Source organism: Lemur catta, chromosome 7 (assembly GCF_020740605.2).
Source record: "Lemur catta isolate mLemCat1 chromosome 7, mLemCat1.pri, whole genome shotgun sequence".
NCBI lineage: Eukaryota > Metazoa > Chordata > Mammalia > Primates > Lemuridae > Lemur > Lemur catta.
In genome coordinates this window covers 86155532-86175193 of record NC_059134.1, presented here as the reverse complement: position 1 = coordinate 86175193, position 19662 = coordinate 86155532, and the positions used below count along the sequence as shown (strand labels likewise).

Genomic DNA, 19662 nt, shown 5'->3' with positions numbered 1-19662 from the left:
ATGCATAAATGTAAACATCATGAATTGGTCATTTGGAAAATATTGGCTCACTGTGTTATGTAGTATACAATATAAAAATCACATTAGTTAATATCACCAATTTTGCCAGAAAAGCCTTTACATATTGAGAAGGTGTCAAGCTCACAGTGAAATCTGATTTTCACTTGATCCATTGCCAATTTTATCACTGGCAACAAATACTGTTGGTTGTTTGCCTTGAAAAGACAGGCTCACTTCATTCATTTTTGAAAAATATAGTTTGTCAGTCTGTCATTTCTTTCAAAGACAAAAATTAGTTTAGCACACCATTCAAATTACCCAAGGTCAGCTGCGTTGGCTCAAACCTGTAACCCCAGAGCTTTGAGAGGCTGAGGTGGGAGGATCACTTAAGGTCAGGAGTTTGAGATCAGCCTGGGCAACAGAGCAAGACCTTGTCTACAAAAAATTTAAAAAATAGGCATGGTGGCGTGCACCTGTAGAACAAGTAGTCCTAGCTACTTGGGAGGCTGAGGCAGGAGAATAGCTTGAGCCCAGGAGTTAGAGGTTATAGTGAGCTGTGGTCATGCCACTGCACTAGTCTGAACAACAGAGCAAGACCCTGTCTCTAAATAAAAAAATGTTAAAAATAAAAATAATAATCACCCAAGTGTTTTTCCACAAGACAACCATTGTATTTCAGTATGCAGTAGATGTGCTTTATGAATACTTACTATTGTGGTACATAAATCACTAAAAAGAGGTATATTCAAAAATCAAGATTTAATAAAATTAATAATTTTTACCACCTCATCATGGATATTTTCAGTGGAAACCAGCATTTGTTCTGACTATAAATTATGACAGTGAAAACTGCAACTGCTAACAAAAGTTGGTGCTACTACCTTGATGCACACTAAGGTAGTAGCATCTTCACCCATCATTGCTTTTGCAACACCAATGCAAACATTAATACATTTGACCTGCAGACCTCAGGGTTTCCCAGGGGCTCTCAGACTACATCCTCAGGGGTCTGCTGGTCTAACTCAGTCCAACCCTCCCACCAAGAACAACTAGAAATGTTAGATAAATTATAAAAATCAACTATTTAAAGGCATTAGAGGGCTACTAGGGCAGTCCAGGACTTGAGGAACCAAGATCCCAGGGAAAGCTCTGAGAACTGAGCCTAAGAGTCTAAGCTACTTTTCAGCTGATGGATGGTTTGCAAGCAGAGGCTAAGGAGCTTAGAACCTAAGAAGAAAGGAGTAGAGGCTGAAAAACTTAGAGCTACCAAGAGATTCACAGTGTTGGGAAGAGAAATATTAGAGTTCAGTGCCTCCAAGAAGGGGGGCTATGATTCACCTTGAAGGGCTACACCCTAGGAGTTAGCAAGAACTAAAAGTAGAACAACTCTCACAAAGCAGAAACCTAGTCCTTAATCATCTCAATCCTACATTAGATTAAGGCCATCTATTCCTCCTCTAACTGCTAGCAAAACACTGAAGAAAAGCTTCTCTAGAAGATCACATCATCCAACGCCTAAACAATTTCCACATACATTGAACATTCAAACAAAAATTACCAGGTATACAAAGACATCAGAATCAAAAGAGAAATTAATACTATAAATGAACCCACAGGAGATTTCAGGAATTGAAGTTATGAAATATTAACTTTAAAGAACTGATTAATATGCTTAAAAACATATTACAAAAGTGAATGTTTTCAGCAGAGAACTGCAATCTATAAAAGTAAATATTTCAGTTTGCTTTTGAAAACTATAATAACTGAAATATTAATAACCTTAACAGCAGATTAGATATAAATCAGGAAAGGATTAGAAAGTTAGAACACAGATAGTAGAAAATACTCGGATTGAAACACGAAAGTAAATAAGCAGGCCAGCGCAGTGGCTCATGCCTGTAATCCTAGCACTCTGGGAGGCCGAGGCGGGTGGATCATTTGAGCTCAGGAGTTCGAGACCAGCCTGAGCAAGAGTGAGACTCCGTCTCTACTAAAAATAGAAAGAAATTATATGGACAACTAAAATATATATAGAAAAAATTAGCCAGGCATGGTGGCGCATGCCTGCAGTCCCAGCTACTCGGGAGGCTGAGGCAGGAGGATCACTTGAGCCCAGGAGTTTGAGGTTGCTGTGAGCAAGGCTGATGCCACAGCACTCTAGCCCAGGCAGAACAAGACTCTGTCTCAAAAAAAAAAAGAAAGAAAGAAAGAAAGTAAATAAACAGTAATGAAAAATACAGAAAAGAGCAAAAGAGATATGAGGCATGGTGAAAAGGTCTGAGCACAGGTAATATTTGAAGAGATAACACCTGAAATTTCCCAGCACTTACAAGAATCCCTACAAACCCCAAGCAAAATAAATACAAATAAAACAACACCAAGGTATATCATAGTGAAATTACTGAAAAAGACAGGAAAAAAAAACCTTAAGAGCAGCCAAATGAGGGAGAAAACATACATATCATCAAAGGAATAATGATCAGATTGATATGTGATTTTTAAGAGCTTCCAATGATAAACAGAAAAAAATGTAATAGTATCTATAAAATGCTGAAAGAAAATAATTACAAAACTAGCAAAAATCAGGGCCAATGAAATAATAACACTTGATTAATCCAAAATCATCAAGAAACAAGAGAAAAAAGAACATAGAACTGGCAGGAAAAGTAGAAAACAAAATAGTAAAATAATACATTTAAAGCCAAATATGTCAGCAACTACATTAAATGTAAATGGACTATGACATTCCAATTAAAGACAAAGATTTTAGAATGTGTGTGTATTTGTATAAATGCATATATAAAAGCCATTTGTGGCTTACAAGAGACACATGAACCAAGAACTACTTTGAGAAAAAAATACAGGATAAATAAAAGCAGAAGTGCAAAAGCAAAAAAGATTACTGCCCATCTAAGCAGAAGCAGGGGAAGATCAGGGAAGACTTACTTCATGGATAGGGCATTTGACAGCAAAATAAATCATATACCTCTATTTTCCTAGCACAAAAATAAAAGAAAAATGTATGTGAGTCAGAAAGATAAGAATCAAAATATAAGCTTTATAACTGGCAGGGGTGAATTTGAAAATGGGGCTTGCCCTGCAGTCACAATCGGGCTTCCTATTTAGCAGGCTTTCCCTCCCCATCTGGACATTGGATTACCCCACTAAGAGAGTCTACACAGCTGACATTTACCTATCCAGGGTTTCACGTCTCTAGAGCCCTTAGAGCAGGGACTCAGACAGTAACATCTCCAGACTTCCCTCTAAAGATGATTTTCAGCCATAATTGCACGTTAGAATCACTTGGAGAGTTTTCAAAACTGCCGATTCCCAGGACACACGTATCAGACCATTAAAACAAAATCTCCAAAGGAGAATCAGGCATTAGTATTTTTTTTAAACTCCTCAGGTAATTCCAGTGTGTCCCTGAAGTTGAAAACTACAACATAAGGCAGGCCTGGGCCCTGTCCAAAGTGTGTTTGCTTAAAAAAAAAACAAAAAACAAAACAGGAGGTCCAGGCACAAAGAGAAGTCACACGACTTCCAAACAACATGAACCCAAAAGAAGAAACAGAGAGGCTGGTCCGTATACACTTAGTTTCTTTTTCCGATCTCTTCAGTGAAATGAAGCCTTTCTTTTCCCTTGGGGAGAAACAGGCAAAGAGATGGTGAAAGGGCAGAACTGTCTTCCCAATTCTGTTCTCTTCTTGAGAACGAAATGGAAGTTTCCTCATTCAATCACAGGACTAGGCAGCAGGTCTGTTTCTGTAGTAACCATCACTTTTCAGCTGGACCTTAATAGATGAATATGTTTGCACATATAAAAATTATAGGAGTGGGAATAGAGGAATAATTTGAAGCAAAGGTTTTATTCCCTTTCAATGTTTTCAGTGATCACTGAAGCAAGGAAAGAATTATTCGTAACAGTCCTAAGTGTAAAATAAATGAAATGTCTAAACTACAAGTTAGCTGAAATGTGTCATTTTTTTCCTAGCTCAGGACCTTTACACACACTGTTCCTACACTCTCCTATCTGCTCCTCACCCCACCCCCTCATCTAGTTAATGGTTACTCATCCTTTAGATCCCAGGCTCTCAGAGAGCTTTCTCTGATCCCACAGACAAATTTAAGTTCCCCTGCCATATGTTCTCCTGAGATCTAGAAAAACCTGTCATAATATATCTGTGATTATATGATTAATGTCTGATTTTTTGGATAAATTATTAATTGCATGAGGATGGAAACCTGGTCTGTTTTATTCTTCATTATATTCCAAGCACTAGCCAGCCACGGTTGTTAAATATTTGTTGAATAACAGTCTGTGGTCATTTAGAGGCTGCCTAAAACTGCTTCAAGTTGCAGATGAGGAAAGAATTTTTTAAAAAAAAGTGACAGATGCCCTCATTTTTACTTGTCAATTAATTGACTAAAAATGACCGGAAGTATAATACTGGAGAACTTGAAAATAAAATTCAAACAAGACTGCCAATCTTTGAGCAGGAATGAGTGCCCATTCTCATTCAACACAATCAACCACTAAGTGCACCCAGGGGCCAAGAGTCTTGTATAAGACAGTATGATTAACAAGACCTCAGGAAAAAAATGGTCTCTTTAGCTTATCACGCTCAGCCAGAGAAGAGGTTGGGCCAACTGATGAGGCAAAAAATAAAGATGAACAGAAGATTCTTCCTAATGGCCTCAGCGTAACAACTAATAGTTAATCCAAATGATAATTTTGCTAGATAACAGATTGTGCCAGCTTGTCTGAGTCACCAGGTTAACTACCTTATCTGAAATTCAAAGGAGGAAAAAGTGATTAACTTAATGTCAAATAAACACAGGGCACCAAACTCTGTGGCAAATGTTACCCCCAGACAACTGCTCGATACCACTGCACAGAGTTGGCTTCACTGAAAAACAGTCTCCACTCTTTCCACCTGGGCTGCCCAAACAATAAACCAAATATTGGGAAAAAATTATGCTCCTGAATCTTGGGGAATATTTATGAGAGTGAAAAAGGGAGACCAATAAAGTCAATGGTAGAAAAACAATATGCAACCCACTTTCTTGTTGCCCCAGGCAAATGTGTTGCTTAAACAATAACAACAGAATCTAATCAGTAAACCTTCCAGCTGCCAAAATTATACAAGCAACTTGACTATTTAAAATGTCACATTTCCCATCTGATATAAATATTTGCCTTCTGCTCACATTCCTGAAGTGTAATACAAATCAGGCCCAGACTAAAATTCACTTTGGCACAAACTATTTAATTTCTTTTTTCTTTTCAAGTGACCCAGATTGTGCATTATGAAAATTGTGAAGCCCTGGTGACCTTTTCGGTAATTAGAATACATCACTGAAGGGTGGGTCGATTTTCAGCCTAGGCTTTGCACTTGGAAAAGTCTTGACTAGTTCATTCAAGTCCACCGAGACTTGGTTCAGTCTTAGTAATTTTTAATACACAAATGCAAGACTGTCTGTTATCTGATTTCTGAAAAAATCATACTAGTGAGAAGTTTTTATTCAATTTTTAACATAAAAAACTAAACCTGGTAATGAAAAAAATGTAACTTGAAAAAATATTTAAAGAAAGCAATGTGAAAATAATGGAAAAGGTAAAAAAAGCTAAGTTAAAACATCGATATAACAAAAATCATATTTGTTGGCTATGTCGGTTTATGTCAGTATATAAACCTCTCATTACTGGCAAGAAGTGAGAAATTTAAACCATCACAAAAATGTCCATTACAAGTGCTTCTGTGCCCTCTTATAAAATTGATTTTATATTGCAAATGCATTACCTGCAGACCAAAACCATTTGTCTCTACATGTCATCCTCAAATGAACTGTATCAGAATTGCCTGGGGTATTGGTTAAAATGCAGATCACTAAATGCCACCAAATCTTCTGAATTAGAAGATTCTCTCTTGGGATCAGGACCCAGGAAACTACATTTTTAAGAAGCTTCCCTCCCCAAATCACCCAAAATCCAAGACAGTGTGCTTGCTCTACAAATGCAGCTTCCTGACAAGTCCTTAGCTCTCCCTTCTAATGCAACTGGAGCCCCTGTGCTGCTCTGATTACAGAAATTTAGAGCCACTTAGGATATTAAAATTAGAGAACCTCTCCCTGGAGGATGTGATTCCTTTAGAACTCTGATCTCACTTAAACCAAATAAGTAACTAAAGCATCTGCAAAGTCTACTGGTTAATAGTGTGCTTGAGAAGGAATCCTTTCATGGAGTAGTGTAATGTTTGGAAGCAGAATAAAAATGCTTCCAATTACCAAAGCATCTCAAATTCAAGCACCCAAAGAAGCTAGAGCAGGGGCTTATACAACCAATGTACAGATTGCCATCATCTCCAAACCAACTACACTCAGTCACTTTAATTTCTGTGTGATTATAAATAAGCCATCCTTCCCCAACAATAATGACCATAATTCATCTTTATGACTACCTAAAGACTGGAAACAATAGTTAAACGTCAACAACCAAACCCCCTTGGAGGCTGCCCCTGCTTTAAAATTTAACACTGACTTTGAGATTTTGTATATTAAATCAGGAATGAGTGTTTAAAACAAAAAACCTAATTTTGAATATATTTCAAAGGTCCTTCAAGCAAGAGAGGAACTATACTCACATAGAAATGTTAACCAAGAAAGCAAAAAAGTTGTCTTCTATATAAACCTCAATGGACTAGCCTTAAGCCTCTTCCAGTTCAGCACATGTGGAAAAATGCCCCAGAAGAAACATGGACAACCAATCTTTAGTATTAACATGTTTAATTTATATATTTAATGAATTTTTAAAAGCAAAAATTTGGATTTTATTTTCTTTTTTCTTTTTGTGATCAATTATGATATTCTTATGATTTTTATGACTGATTGATATTTTATGTGTGCCCTGAAAATAACCTCAATTCATAAGACTGCGTTTCTAGGAAATAAGAAGTTGACTTTACAATAGCTCTATTTGAGGCAATTATCCAAGAATCAATCATGTGGTAAATTGTAGGGAGGACTTACTTAAGTCCAAAGGTTTTACAATCTTCAAGAGGCGTTGACCTTTCAGCTGAAATCTTTGCTAGTAAAAAAGAAAGCTCACAACTTCAGTTTTTCCTATCCCTGGAGAGGTGGAGGTAAGGATTGCCATAAAAAGGAAAGCTGTCTAAAGCCTTATTTGTAGTTTCTAGAAAGAGGTCAAGCAGTATAGAAAGGAAATGGAAAACATACCCTTGCTTATTTGGGGCTTAATCTCTTCATCCACCTCCAGATCTTCTAGATCTAGAAAATTGTCTACCTAGAAAACGATTAAAAACATTTTATGCATATTAGAATTAAGGAAAAAATACAATGAATCCATTTTCCACAACACTCAACTGAGCAGCTAAATCCACTTTTCTCAATAACTCCTGAGTCCCAGCTCAAGGCCTTTGTGTTCACTGTGCTTTCCCAGAGACATCTGAAAGTAGCAGTTAATTTGGAAGTTGGCCTGGATTTTGTAAGTACCATAGTAGACGTCTGTACTGAAAGGGAAAAAATACTCTGGGAGTTTTTGAAAAGGGGCTTTGTTCCAGATGCTATCCCAGAATATATACCACCATCATGACAGTCCAAAACAATGTTTCAGGGTTTTGTTTTCACTTTATTGCTTTTGCCTGTCAAGTAAATGGTGGTGGTAGCGGGTTTGGCTATTACCGTAACAGCGTGCTTTCTTATAGCACTCTGAAGAGCTAGAGAGAAGAAACTAAAGAAAGCCAGAGAGAAAGGTCCATTTAAAACAAAATCACAACAAAGGTGAGCATGGCAAAAAATCAAGTGTTCTCTCTTTCAAGCAAATAAAATTGAAAATTACTTCAAAGGTAAAAAGCAGAGCAAATGACCTTTACAGACACAATAGCAGCATTTCAATGAAAAACTATTCCACATGGGCTACTGCTTTCCACTGCAAGCTGACAATGAGACATTTCAGATTAACAAAATGGTAACATTTCAGACATGAACTAATTCATCTCAAGGGAATAGCAAAGAGTGTAAATAAGAAAATGATCTCACCACCGGCATGAATGAGACCTAGTAAAGGCATAAGGTTGCAATGCCTTTCATGCTCATGACCTAAACACATACATAACAAAATACCTCAAAATTACAAATTTAGATTTCATAATTGGAATTCAAAAGAGAGGCTGGGTCTCTCTTCCTTCAGCTCTACCTGCTGAACCATGGCTATTACACAGGAATTTTAAATGGTATTTCCATTGCTTATAAGTACATAACTGTGGTTATTACTTGGAATCCAAGTGACAGCAAAAATTTATCTTCCATATGATGGTTTCAGTTCTAAAATTTGGGAATCTGTTATTTTATATTGTCAGTTTTCTTAATGGTGATGCTTAAGAGGACTATAGTCATTATTCTATATCAAAGCACTCCTTCCTGGTTCACCTTTAAGAAAAAGAGATCCAGAGCCCAGCCAACCAAGGACGGTTTAAGATAGTCAAACACCAACGTAAAAAAAAAAAAAAGGAAAAACGGATAAGGACAACATCTACTGAAGTCTCCAACTTTATATAAGGGACAGCAAATGAGTCCTGTGATTTTTGTTTGTTTATTTTTTGTGTTTTGTGCCCCAAAAGAAAATTGAATCATGCCTTACCTTCACCTTTCCTGCCCTATTCAGATCACCTTGAAAGGAACTGCCAACTTTTTGGCCTTCATCCATCACTATCTGAAAATACAGGGAGGACACATTGATGGAAAAATGAAACAACATAAAATAAAGGAGCTGATCTTGTAGCCCTTCTGATGATAAAACTCCCTTTCCAGGTTTTGTTAATTAGCTATGCATGATAGACCAAACTCACTAAGCCATAGCAGTGGTCAGGGAGTAGGTTTCAGGAGCTCTGACTTTGACTTCTTCCTCTAGACTCATCACAGAATAACCTAGAGTACATTACTTAACCCCAGCCTTCTCATGTGTAAAACAGGGACATTCTCCACCTCCTATCCCATCCCACTGAACCTCTGAGGGACAAATCAGAGAATGCTAATATAAAATTTTCAAGTTATCAGAAAACAATGCCATTAAACAATTCTTTGCCTCTCACATGCTGGTCAAAGACTCAATAGGTGATGTAATTTCAATGGCCAATAATTGTCAGTAAAAAGTGAATCCTCCAGGAAAAAAAAAATCACAATTATCTCACTTGAAATGAGTTCTGGAAATAAAGAATTATAGGCATGTGCTATATATAAACACATTTCTAACACAGAAATTTTTATTCCCCATATAAAACCACAATCTCGTACATAATTCTGTCCACAATATCACAGGAAAGACAACATGAGGCAGAAATTACAAACTCAATTGGGTTAAAAAGTAGAAGAGCTTCCCTTGTGATTCTTTGATAATTAAAAAACATAGCTGAGGAGAATGTGAATAGAGTCTATAAAGTCTTGAAGATCTGAAAAAGAACACCCAACATTTATTGACCAAATCTTGGAAAAAACAAGATAACAGAAACTTTTAAGATTGAAAGAGATGAATCTCGGACAGGTGAAAGAATGTCCCATTTTACACAAAGAATTATTAAAAGGAACTCTTTTGTTCCAAACAGAAGCTAAAAAATGTAAATAATTTTAAGAATTTATAGATGACAGAACCTTAAGAGCTTTTTAATGAAAACTGGGGATAACTAGTTATATCATCAACAATGGCTGTTAAAATCATGAAATATAATGATGATTTTCAATAAAGTGTCCAATGGTACTCCTTCTAGAATTAGGAGTTACAGTTCCAATAACTATCTAATGTTTCTTACAGTCTCTCTTTTTTTAATTCATGAAGAATGTTTTTTTCCTCAGACTGTTTCTATAAATGTGCTATGGTATTACCTGTTCTTCTTCTGAATATTGTGATGAAGTACGAAGAAAGATGGTTTTATTTCTAAGATGGTGGTCATTTGGTTCGTTTTTAGGAGTAATGTTTTCTGAAGAATCAATTCCAAATGCCCCCCTTTTGGTCCCATTATCCTCTGAAATGACAAGTTATATAGTATTAGGAAACATCCACCGCACCCAGTCTGGTTTGTTTTGTGTTTATGGAGAAAGTTTCTTTCAACAAAAAAGAATACTTTTCAAAGAATTCTACAAACTAAATGCTTGAGGCATTAAACACTTTTACCTTTAAAAAGTTATTTCTAAAAATACATAGAAAGATAACATTATTTCATTCGATATCAACAAATATTTATTGAGTACCTACTACATATCCAGGACTATTCTTGGCCATTCTTAAGAGGTCAATAAAGTATATTATTTGGAAGACTTAGACATTACCTATCCCGTTTTTATCTAAATTTAAGAAGTTCTTTTCCTTATATTGAAGTAATATATGGATGATTTTAGAAAATTTATGAGAGGCCGGGTGCGGTGGCTCATACCTATAATCCCAGCACTCTGGGAGGCCGAGGCAGGTGGATCCCTCAAGGTCAGGAGTCTGAGACCAGCCTGAGCAAGAGCGAGACCACCCCCCCCCCCGTCTCTACTAAAAAAATAGAAAGAAATTATCTGGCCAACTAAAATATATATAGCAAAAAAAAAAAAAAAATTAGCCGGGCATGGTGGCACATGCCTGTAGTCCCAGCTACTCGGGAGGCTGAGGCAGTAGGATCGCTTAAGCTCAGGAGTTTGAGGTTGCTGTGAGCTAGGCTGACGCCACGGCACTCACTCTAGCCCGGGCAAGAAAGCGAGACTCTGTCTCAAAAAAAAAAAAGAAAAGAAAAAAAAGAAAATTTATGAGAAAAAAAGTAAAATATGAAAATCAATTATAATCCTACAAGCCACAAAAGCTACAACAAAAGTTTTTCAATGGTTATCTTTCTAATCTTTTTTTATGTATCCATGAACTTCTAAAAATCAGAATAGAATCATACTATACATATCATATCAACTCAACTTGCCAGCAATATCTCTTTTCATGTTACTGAATATTCCTCTATGTAATTTTAATAGTTATAGAGAATTCCATTAAATAAATATAAAAGTTATTTAACACATTGACTGCCACACTAGGAAAAAATTTTTTTCCTTGGGGCCATGGTATTTTACTAAGAAAATAGAATAAATACTTCAAAAACAAAACGATTCTTTCTCATTTAATGAAAAATTTGTTATTTTTTTTTTCTGTGTGTGACTTATATGCAACTTGAAAAACAGTTCATGCAGGTCCCAAGATAAGGAGATGTGTAAGTTACATATGCTTCATGCGGCCCCGGACTCAACATTAGCATGAGTTAAATACAACTCACATGGCAGTTAATGAGCTAACCAATCCCTTATTCTTGACTGCCTAAAATTATAAACAATGAATAGCTTTGTACTAAATCTATGTACATTCATAATTACCACTTCAAGCTAAGGAAAGTGTCTAAGATTAATCCTAAATTACGAGACTGAGAAAACTATGATATCATGATCTGTCATTAACATAAATGTGGGGAAAATAAAATGAAGTAAGTTTGGTAAGAGATAATGAATCTAGCTTTGGCCATATTGCATTTGAGGTGCCAGTGGAAATCTTGGTAGAAATGACCCAAAGGCAGCTGCAAATGTAGGCTAAAATGTGGGAGAGATATCATAGCTATATGTAAATATTTGATCATTAATTATGCTGAGGTAACACCTTAAGCCATGAAGTTATTTTTAATATTGGTAGTAATATTAAAATTAATAATAAGGGTTAACATTTATTGGGTGTCAGGCACTCTTTTGTGAGCAACTCATGAATCATCTCATTTAAGCCTCACAATATTCCTAGAGGCAGGTACTGTGACATCCCCACTTTACAGATTAGAAAATCAAGGCTAACAGAGAGATTAGATAACTTGTTCAAGGTTATACAGACGGTAAATAGCAAAGTGAAGATCTAAACCCAGGCCTTCTAACTGTTATCCTCCCAACCACTGTGCTTTGCTATGAGAATAACATAGCAAATGAAGGGAAAAGGTCCTTAGAGAATAGAAGAAGCAGCAGAAAAAAGAAAAAAAATCCCAGATGAAAGACAAAGAAGAAAGCTTACAACAATCAAAGAAGAATCAAGCCTACAGGGTACTTTCCAAAACTGGAATTTGCTTGCTCTGATGACAATAGCAAATATAGGAATCTATCTATGTCAATGATCATTAGAAGAGTGATAAAGGAATTCAAAAGAAGTCAAAAAGCAGAAATCAGGCCATTGTCAGGTTGGAGAATCCTGTTCCATTGCCTCACTAGACTCTACCATCCAGATATGCAGCAGTTATTTTATCTGTGAGCTCCTGAGGCAGGTCTCTAACTGAAGGGGTTATGAGATAGCCTGACTCAGCACAGTGGCCATGTTTGTTTCTCTTGAGCTGTCAGTTGCATAGTATCAAAACCAGTGAGATTCACATTGTAATGATCATGGCCTGGTACAAGTCCAGTTGGAATCCCTCATTTGCCTCTGAATACTGCATCATTGGTAGAATTAAGACTTCTGAGGATGTTTTCAGGACATTAACACAGAAATAATATTGGGGAACAGAGATAAGGTAACTTGGTCTATAATACATCATTAATTAGCCAAAGAGGAAAAACACAAATATTGAATGCATCATTTTCTCTTTTAAAAATGTGATATCCATAAATAACACAAGCCCAGACCAGCTCTCTACCACTGCCCACCGCACCAGCACCAGTGACTCCTAACCAGCTGCTACTGGGAGAGGTGGCTCCTGCCTTTTGCCACAACAAATCCCTAGAAACTCTGGTGTGAAGCACCAGCCTTGGCTGCTGTGGGTGGAGTGGCTGAGGGACTGAGTAAAGTGTGGGGAGGGTTGCCAAGAATCCCGCTGGGGCAACCCACACTATGAAGGATCAGATAAGTGAGGAAGAAATGGCCTTAGGACTTAGTCTCCCCAGCTTGTTCCTCTTTTACAGCCACAAAGATGTCCTGAATCAGTACTAGGGCAACAGTAAGCAGCAGTAGTAGAGTAGAGCAAGATAGGCATGGAGACGCTTGGAAACTGGAGGAGTTAACTGAGGGATGAAAGGGTTCCTCAAACTTCATTAAAGCTGGAAGGAAAGACTTCCTGTGGCTACAGCCATTCCTCGGTGCACTGTTCTAATAAAAGGTGGAATAGTTTCAGTTTTCCCCCTTATCCTTTAAGTCAAGCACAACCTAAATCTAGTATTTACTAAGAAAATACTATGCACCCAGCACAACACTATTGTAATAGTCTATTGACTTAAATACTTGAAAAGTATTTCAGCAATGTCTGAAAATAACAGATGTTCTGTAAAGACAAGTTCTATTTGTTCTCATAATTACTCAGTGTACTCTCTACCATTTCCAGTAAAACACCCAGGTTATTTGACAGGTAACCAGATGAAATTTCTTTAAAATAAAGAACAAGCCAGGTTCAGTGGCTCATGCCTATAATCCTAGCACTTTGGAAGGCTCAGGCAGGAGGATCACTTGAGCTCAGGAGTTTGAGACCAGCCTGGACAACATAGAGAGATCCTGTCTCTACCAAAAAGAAAAAAAAAATTAAAAACATATTAGCCAGGCATAGTGACACACACCAGTAGTCCCAGTTACTGGGGAGGCTGAGGCAGGAGATCACTTGAGCCTCGGAGTCTGAGGTTGCAGTGAGCTATGATGATGCCACCGCACTTCAGCTTGGGCAACAGAGAAAGACTTTGTCTTTAAAAAAAAAAAAAAAAGAAACAAGGAACAAAATATAATGAAGTCCCAGCTTCTGATGCTGATGCTGAACTACTGTTGGGATCTCAGATCTAAGAAAAATTCTTATTTACTCTTTTAAAATTCCTCCTTTTGTAAACATAAAGTTTTCACCTTTAAAATATCAGGAGATGCAGAAAAAAACTTGTTATCTGTCTAAACCTACAGTTTAAGGCTCCTTTCTAAACCTCGAAATTAGTTTCACAAGAATATAAGATACAGTATCCCTCCAAAGACCCAGCTAGTGCTCCTTCTAAAGGCTTTTATCATTTTTTTAGAAAACCCAGCAAATAATAAATCTCTTGACACAATGAGATAGGAAAAAAGTTCTTTTCCAATATGATAATGTCAAAATGGCAGATGTTGGCACAGCCCAGAACCCGAGTGGCTGAAAGCCTGACTAGAGAGCCAGATGCTGCTTCCCAGAGTTATCCTGGCGGCAGCCCAAACGTGCCACCCTAGTGTTCGTCTCATCTTCTTCTGTTTCTGTTTTTCATCAGAGTCCTTTTCCACCCTTTCATCTTATCCCTAATGTTTCTTTCTTTGAAATAAGTGTCAGACATAATACAGTTTAGAAATCCAACAGCAATATTTCAGAGAACAAGTCAGTTATTGAGACCTGAAAGAGCATTTCTTTGGGCATTTCTGAGTCAAAACTTCAATACGGATGAGACAAAAGTTTTTTCTAAAGGTTTTTAGAGGTTTCATTATTCTGAAGCAATGGAATTTCAATTTCCTTTTGATACCAGACAGATAAACTTCCAACAGATCTCCCTTACAAGGCCCCCACTATACCTATAGTGTCTAATTTCAGAACAGAGGAAAAGGTTAAATTCCTTGAAAAGGTTGAAACTTTTGACTCCTTGATAAATTAGACACTAACCACATATTGATTATGTATCTTCCAGATAAAAGTGATTATTTTCAGAGAACTTGGTTTTGAAAAAAACTTTTTTAAAAATTCATATTCATTCACACAAAAAGCCAGACTAGCGTCCATGTGCTGAGAAGCATTACCACACTTGGGGTAGAGTTTTCACAAATCAGCAAAACCAACATAAGAATTCACCACCAAATCCTACCAGCAACCTCAGAGCATCTGCTCTTCTGCACTACAGTCAATAGCAATATAAATCAAGAGCATGTTCTCAGTCGTGAAGAGATATTGAATATGTTGCTAGAAGGAAAGAAAAATTCATGGGGGGAAATTCTATGCAGCACTGGGCAATCGCAAAAAGCCTTCTGCAAAGAGAATAGGGGATAAGCAATCATGCTTATAACAAGGTTGGGTACTTTGAAAGTCAGGGTGTGATTTTCACATTATACTCCTTGCCTAGAGCAATGTTTCCCTGGACAATAATGTCTGCTCTTGATTTGTCCAGCCAAACTCCTTCACTCCACTGCTTCTTGATCACATGCTTCTTGGTATCTGGACTCCCCTGGAGCGATAGTCGTTAGAACTAAATAAGCAATTTAAAAACCAATCAATCATAAATCAGAATAAATCCAAAGAAGCTAAATTCAGCAGACAAATGTTTTGTCTAAATTCCCTTTGCAGTGCTCTGAATTCCAACTGTTTTATGTTCTTCATCTGAAAGGGCACAGGGAGGAGAGGATTACCTCAGCCTGGCCAGTCAGGAATAATTGTACTTTCCCTGAGGCCGGATGGTAACTGACTCATTATTCACAGTCATAGTCATCAACCTGCCAAGGCACAAATGCACAACCCTGGCCTGGAAAAATGTGTGTCAGAAGCCCTAGAAAAGGGGCACAATAACAGTAAGTTTAAATTTTTGAAATGGCCAGGGTTAGGCACTTATACAGAGAGAAAAATGTGAAGAGAGTATAAAGTTGCTCCAAGTTTATTTTCAGGAAGAAAATCTTTGTGATAGTTGAGTTACAGAACTCATTCAATCCAAAAGTTATATTCTGGGCATCGACAGTGTACAAGGTGACAAAGGTGGATAAGAACCAGTTGCTTCCCTTACAGAGTTTACAAACTGGGAAATTAAGCCGTGTATGCAAACCACCAAAAGAGAAGGCACCTATGGCAGATGATGGAAGGGAGGTGCAAAGTCAGAGAATGGTAAAATCATAATCTGTTTGACACAATCACAAAAAGTTTCACATAGGACTGGGCCACCTGCACTGGGCTTTGAAAGACAACTACAATTTCAACCGGTGAGCATTAGGAAGAGATGATTCCACAGAAGGAAAATGTCATGAGCAAAACCCCCGAGGTGAGAAAACACAAGCCTGAGGAAGAATCACCAATTATACCAGGAAGATTAGAGCTCACATTCAGTGACGCATGGACAGCATATATTTGGAGGGCATGACAAAAAACTCTATACTTGACCTAGGTCCTGGGGAGTCACAGTTAGAACTGTGCTCTAAGAGTGATTCAGGTACTAGAGGCAAAAAGTACAGAGGTATTGAGGTATTGCAGTAATCCAGGTGAGATGCAAAGGGGAGCCTCAGCTGTGGTGGTGGAGGTGGTAAGAACAGAAGAGATTTTGGCTGGGCGCGGTGGCTCACGCCTGTAATCCTAGCACTCTGGGAGGCTGAGGCGGGTGGATCACTCGAGGTCAGGAGTTCAAGACCAGCCTGAGCAAGAGCGAGACCCCCATCTCTACTAAAAATAGAAATAAATTATCTGGCCAACTAAAAATATATATAGAAAAAATTAGCCGAGCATGGTGGCGCATGCCTGTAGTCCCAGCTACTCGGGAGGCTGAGGCAGTAGGATCGCTTAAGCCCACGAGTTTGAGGTTGCTGTGAGCTAGGCTGACGCCACGGCACTCACTCTAGCCGGGCAACAGAGTGAGACTCTGTCTCAAAAAAAAAAAAAAAAAAAGAATAGAAGAGATTTAGAAAAAAAAAACTCACGAGTTCTTTTTGTGTTTCTGGAACAGAAATGAAGGCACAATCTCCAACTGGTTATGTTTCCTTCCTCTAGATATCAGAATATTCACCTAATCTTTCCACTGCAATCTGTGCCCGTTCTTTTAATTTGGCATGCCCTAGATAACTTTTTTTCTTAAACAATCTCTGTGATGGTGGAAGTAGATAATACAGCATTATCTACTTCTTGGCAACCTGTCAGGTGGATTACACTTTGCTGCGGAGAGGCCACCCCATAAAATACACTTACCTTCCCAGCTGACTTAGTCAAGGCCACAGAGGTGGCCCAGAGAGGGAGCACATGCAGCATCTTCGAGCACAAGCTCCTACAGCTCTAGAATTCACAGGGTGACAGCTGCTGGTGACAAGGTCTGCACAAGGTAGAATCTGTTGCATCCAAGAAGTCTGTCTGTTTTTGCACATCATCCTTTTCTACTTTGAACTTACAAGTCTATGTACAATTGATTTATTTTCTTAATGGGAAATATTTATAGACAAGCAGTACCCTTCACATCTTGAGCCAAACCCAGGGTCACAAGGACACATGTTCCTCTGATGAAGAACCCAGGGTAAGGATCTAAGTATCCATGAATAATACCTCCATGTCTCCACAGCTTTATTGAGGTATAATTTACATACCATAAAATTCACTCATTTTAAGTGTACAATTCAATGATTTTTAGTAAATACACAGAGTTATAGCATCACTGTGATTCAATCTGTAGATCATTCCATTATCCCAAAAAGGTGCCTGGTGCCCATTTGTAGTCACTCCTTATTCCTACCCCCAACCACAGGCAACCACTAATATACTTTTTCTTGCTATAGATTTGTCTTTTCTAGACATTCCACGTAAATGAATCATATGATTATGTGGTCTTTTGCACCTGACTTCTTTCACTTAGCATAACATCACTGAAGTTCATCTGTGCTGTGGTATGTATTATTAATAGTACTTTCCTTCTTATTGTCAAATAATATTCCATTGTATGACTAATACCACATTTTATTTTTCCATTAACCACTGATAAAGTTGGATTGTTTCCACATTTTGTATCCTCTTAATTATGATATAGAGTTTGATCCAAAGACCATCACCACTAATCCGATTCCTTGCAGTGCCACAACATGATGAAATCAAACCACAGTATAACTACAGCGTTTCAACTTCTCTCCATACCCAGACAATGGGAGAAATGCATATGTTCACTGAGCCTACAACTCTCTAATCACCTTATGTCCTCCGTATTGTCACAGCCATGGAATCGGGCCACTCTCTACCACATGGTCCTGTTTTCTTCAAATTTATATGAAATTAGCAGAAATTACCTTTCTAAATTGTACATTGCCTATCTCTTCCCACTAAAATGTAAGACTAAGAAGAGCAGGGATCTCACCATCAGGAACTTACAGTTCCTGCAAGGTAAAACACTCATTCTTCACTCCAAAGGACAGGTAGCAATTGAGACTGGAATGCAAATTGATACTCAACCCTTCAACCAGCAAGTTCTGCACCAAGTGTTCACTATGTGCTTACTATTCTGCTAAACTGGAAGACTAGAAGAAAAGTTAAGAAAGTTAGATGACATGGCCTCTGCCTATAAGAAACATAATTTATTCCCTTAAATCTTGTACTCACTCAAATGCACAACATTTTACATATCGTTCAGCCAGCATTTCCACATCTAAGAATTGATCCAAAAGAAATGATTAAGTATGTAGGCAAACATTTCACTACAAAGCCAAAGATGTCTAATCTATTCCCTTGAAAATTTTTACTTAATCAAGCCCATAAATGTTTGCCTATCTTTGAACAAGCATTTTCCATGTGTAAAAATGTATCCAAAGGCCATAAATAAAAAAGGGTACAAAAATGTCACTACAGAAAAAAATTAAAAGAAAGGCCAAAGTCTTTACAAGGACCTACAAGGCTATCCATGCCTGGTCTGTCCCCACTTCCATGCCCTCTGACCTCAGCTTCCGCTCCTCTCACCTCTGCTCATGCTACTCCAGCCACACTGGGCTCCTCTCTGTTCCTCAACCAGGCCAGGTGCTGCTATTACCTGGCCTCTGCACTGGCTGTTCCCTGGGCCTCAAATAGGTGCAGACTTAACTCCCTCACTTCCTTCCAACCTTTGTTCAAATTTTACCTTCCCAAGGAGGTATAACCAGATCACCCTATATAAAATTGCAACCCTAACCAGCATTTACAATCCCTTACCCCGCTCTGATGAGGTTTTTTTTTTTTCCTTTTCTTTTCAAAGCAATTAGTATCTTCTAACACAGATATATTTCTTATTTATTATGTTATTTTCAGTTTCCCCCTTCTAGGATGCAAATTCCCTGAAGGCAATGATCCTTGTCTCTTTTGTTCAAGTCTAATAACTTATCTTTGTCAAAAGGGCATGTAAATACCTTTGCCTGATAATTATGTAAGGCATAGTATTTAGAACATCCACCAGAGGCCAGTGTAGGATTATTCCCTGAACTGTATAGTCTTACACTATACAATATACCATATGCATGTACACTGAACAATATGTACTATACGTAGTTAGTTTTGTCTGCACTTCAAGGAATGGAGCATGAACAACTAACACAGTAGACAATATTTTATAATTTTTATATTTAGATTCAAGATTTCTTTAATATTTAACCTTGATGTTTCTCTTTCATATCGTAAAGAGTTACCCAATCATAAAACTTTATACTTGAGTAAGTCTTTAAAATTTACCAAATACCACCATGTGTATTTCATCTAATTCTCACCACAACCATACGACACATACTGAACACGTAGAATTACCTGTTCTGGTGGATATTCTTAATACTATGACTAAATACTAAATGCAAAAATACCCAGAATTAGATGACCCGCTACAACCCCTTTTTTTCTAATCAGTGGTTCATAGACTACAAAATCTAATGCAAAAGGCAAGCTAATCCGGAGAACACATGAAAATGGTATAATAATTCCTCCAGAAGAGTACAAG

General features: G+C 37.6%; 1 protein-coding gene across 10 annotated transcripts in view; it reads right to left on the bottom strand.

Annotated features, from left to right (window-relative positions):
• The window catches only part of LOC123642606 (intraflagellar transport associated protein), a 55730-nt gene that overhangs the window by 11045 nt on the left and 25023 nt on the right, over window positions 1-19662 (bottom strand). For 9 of the 10 annotated variants that reach the window (XM_045557834.1, XM_045557835.1, XM_045557833.1 and 6 more), the window contains 3 exons: window positions 9898-10037; window positions 8660-8731; window positions 7237-7303 (listed from right to left, as the gene is read on the bottom strand). The exons of the other annotated variant lie outside the window; for it this stretch is intronic. In XM_045557834.1, the coding sequence (XP_045413790.1) occupies window positions 7237-7303; window positions 8660-8731; window positions 9898-10037 (279 nt within the window). The remainder of the gene's footprint in view (window positions 1-7236; window positions 7304-8659; window positions 8732-9897; window positions 10038-19662) is intronic. 10 annotated transcript variants of the gene reach the window in all.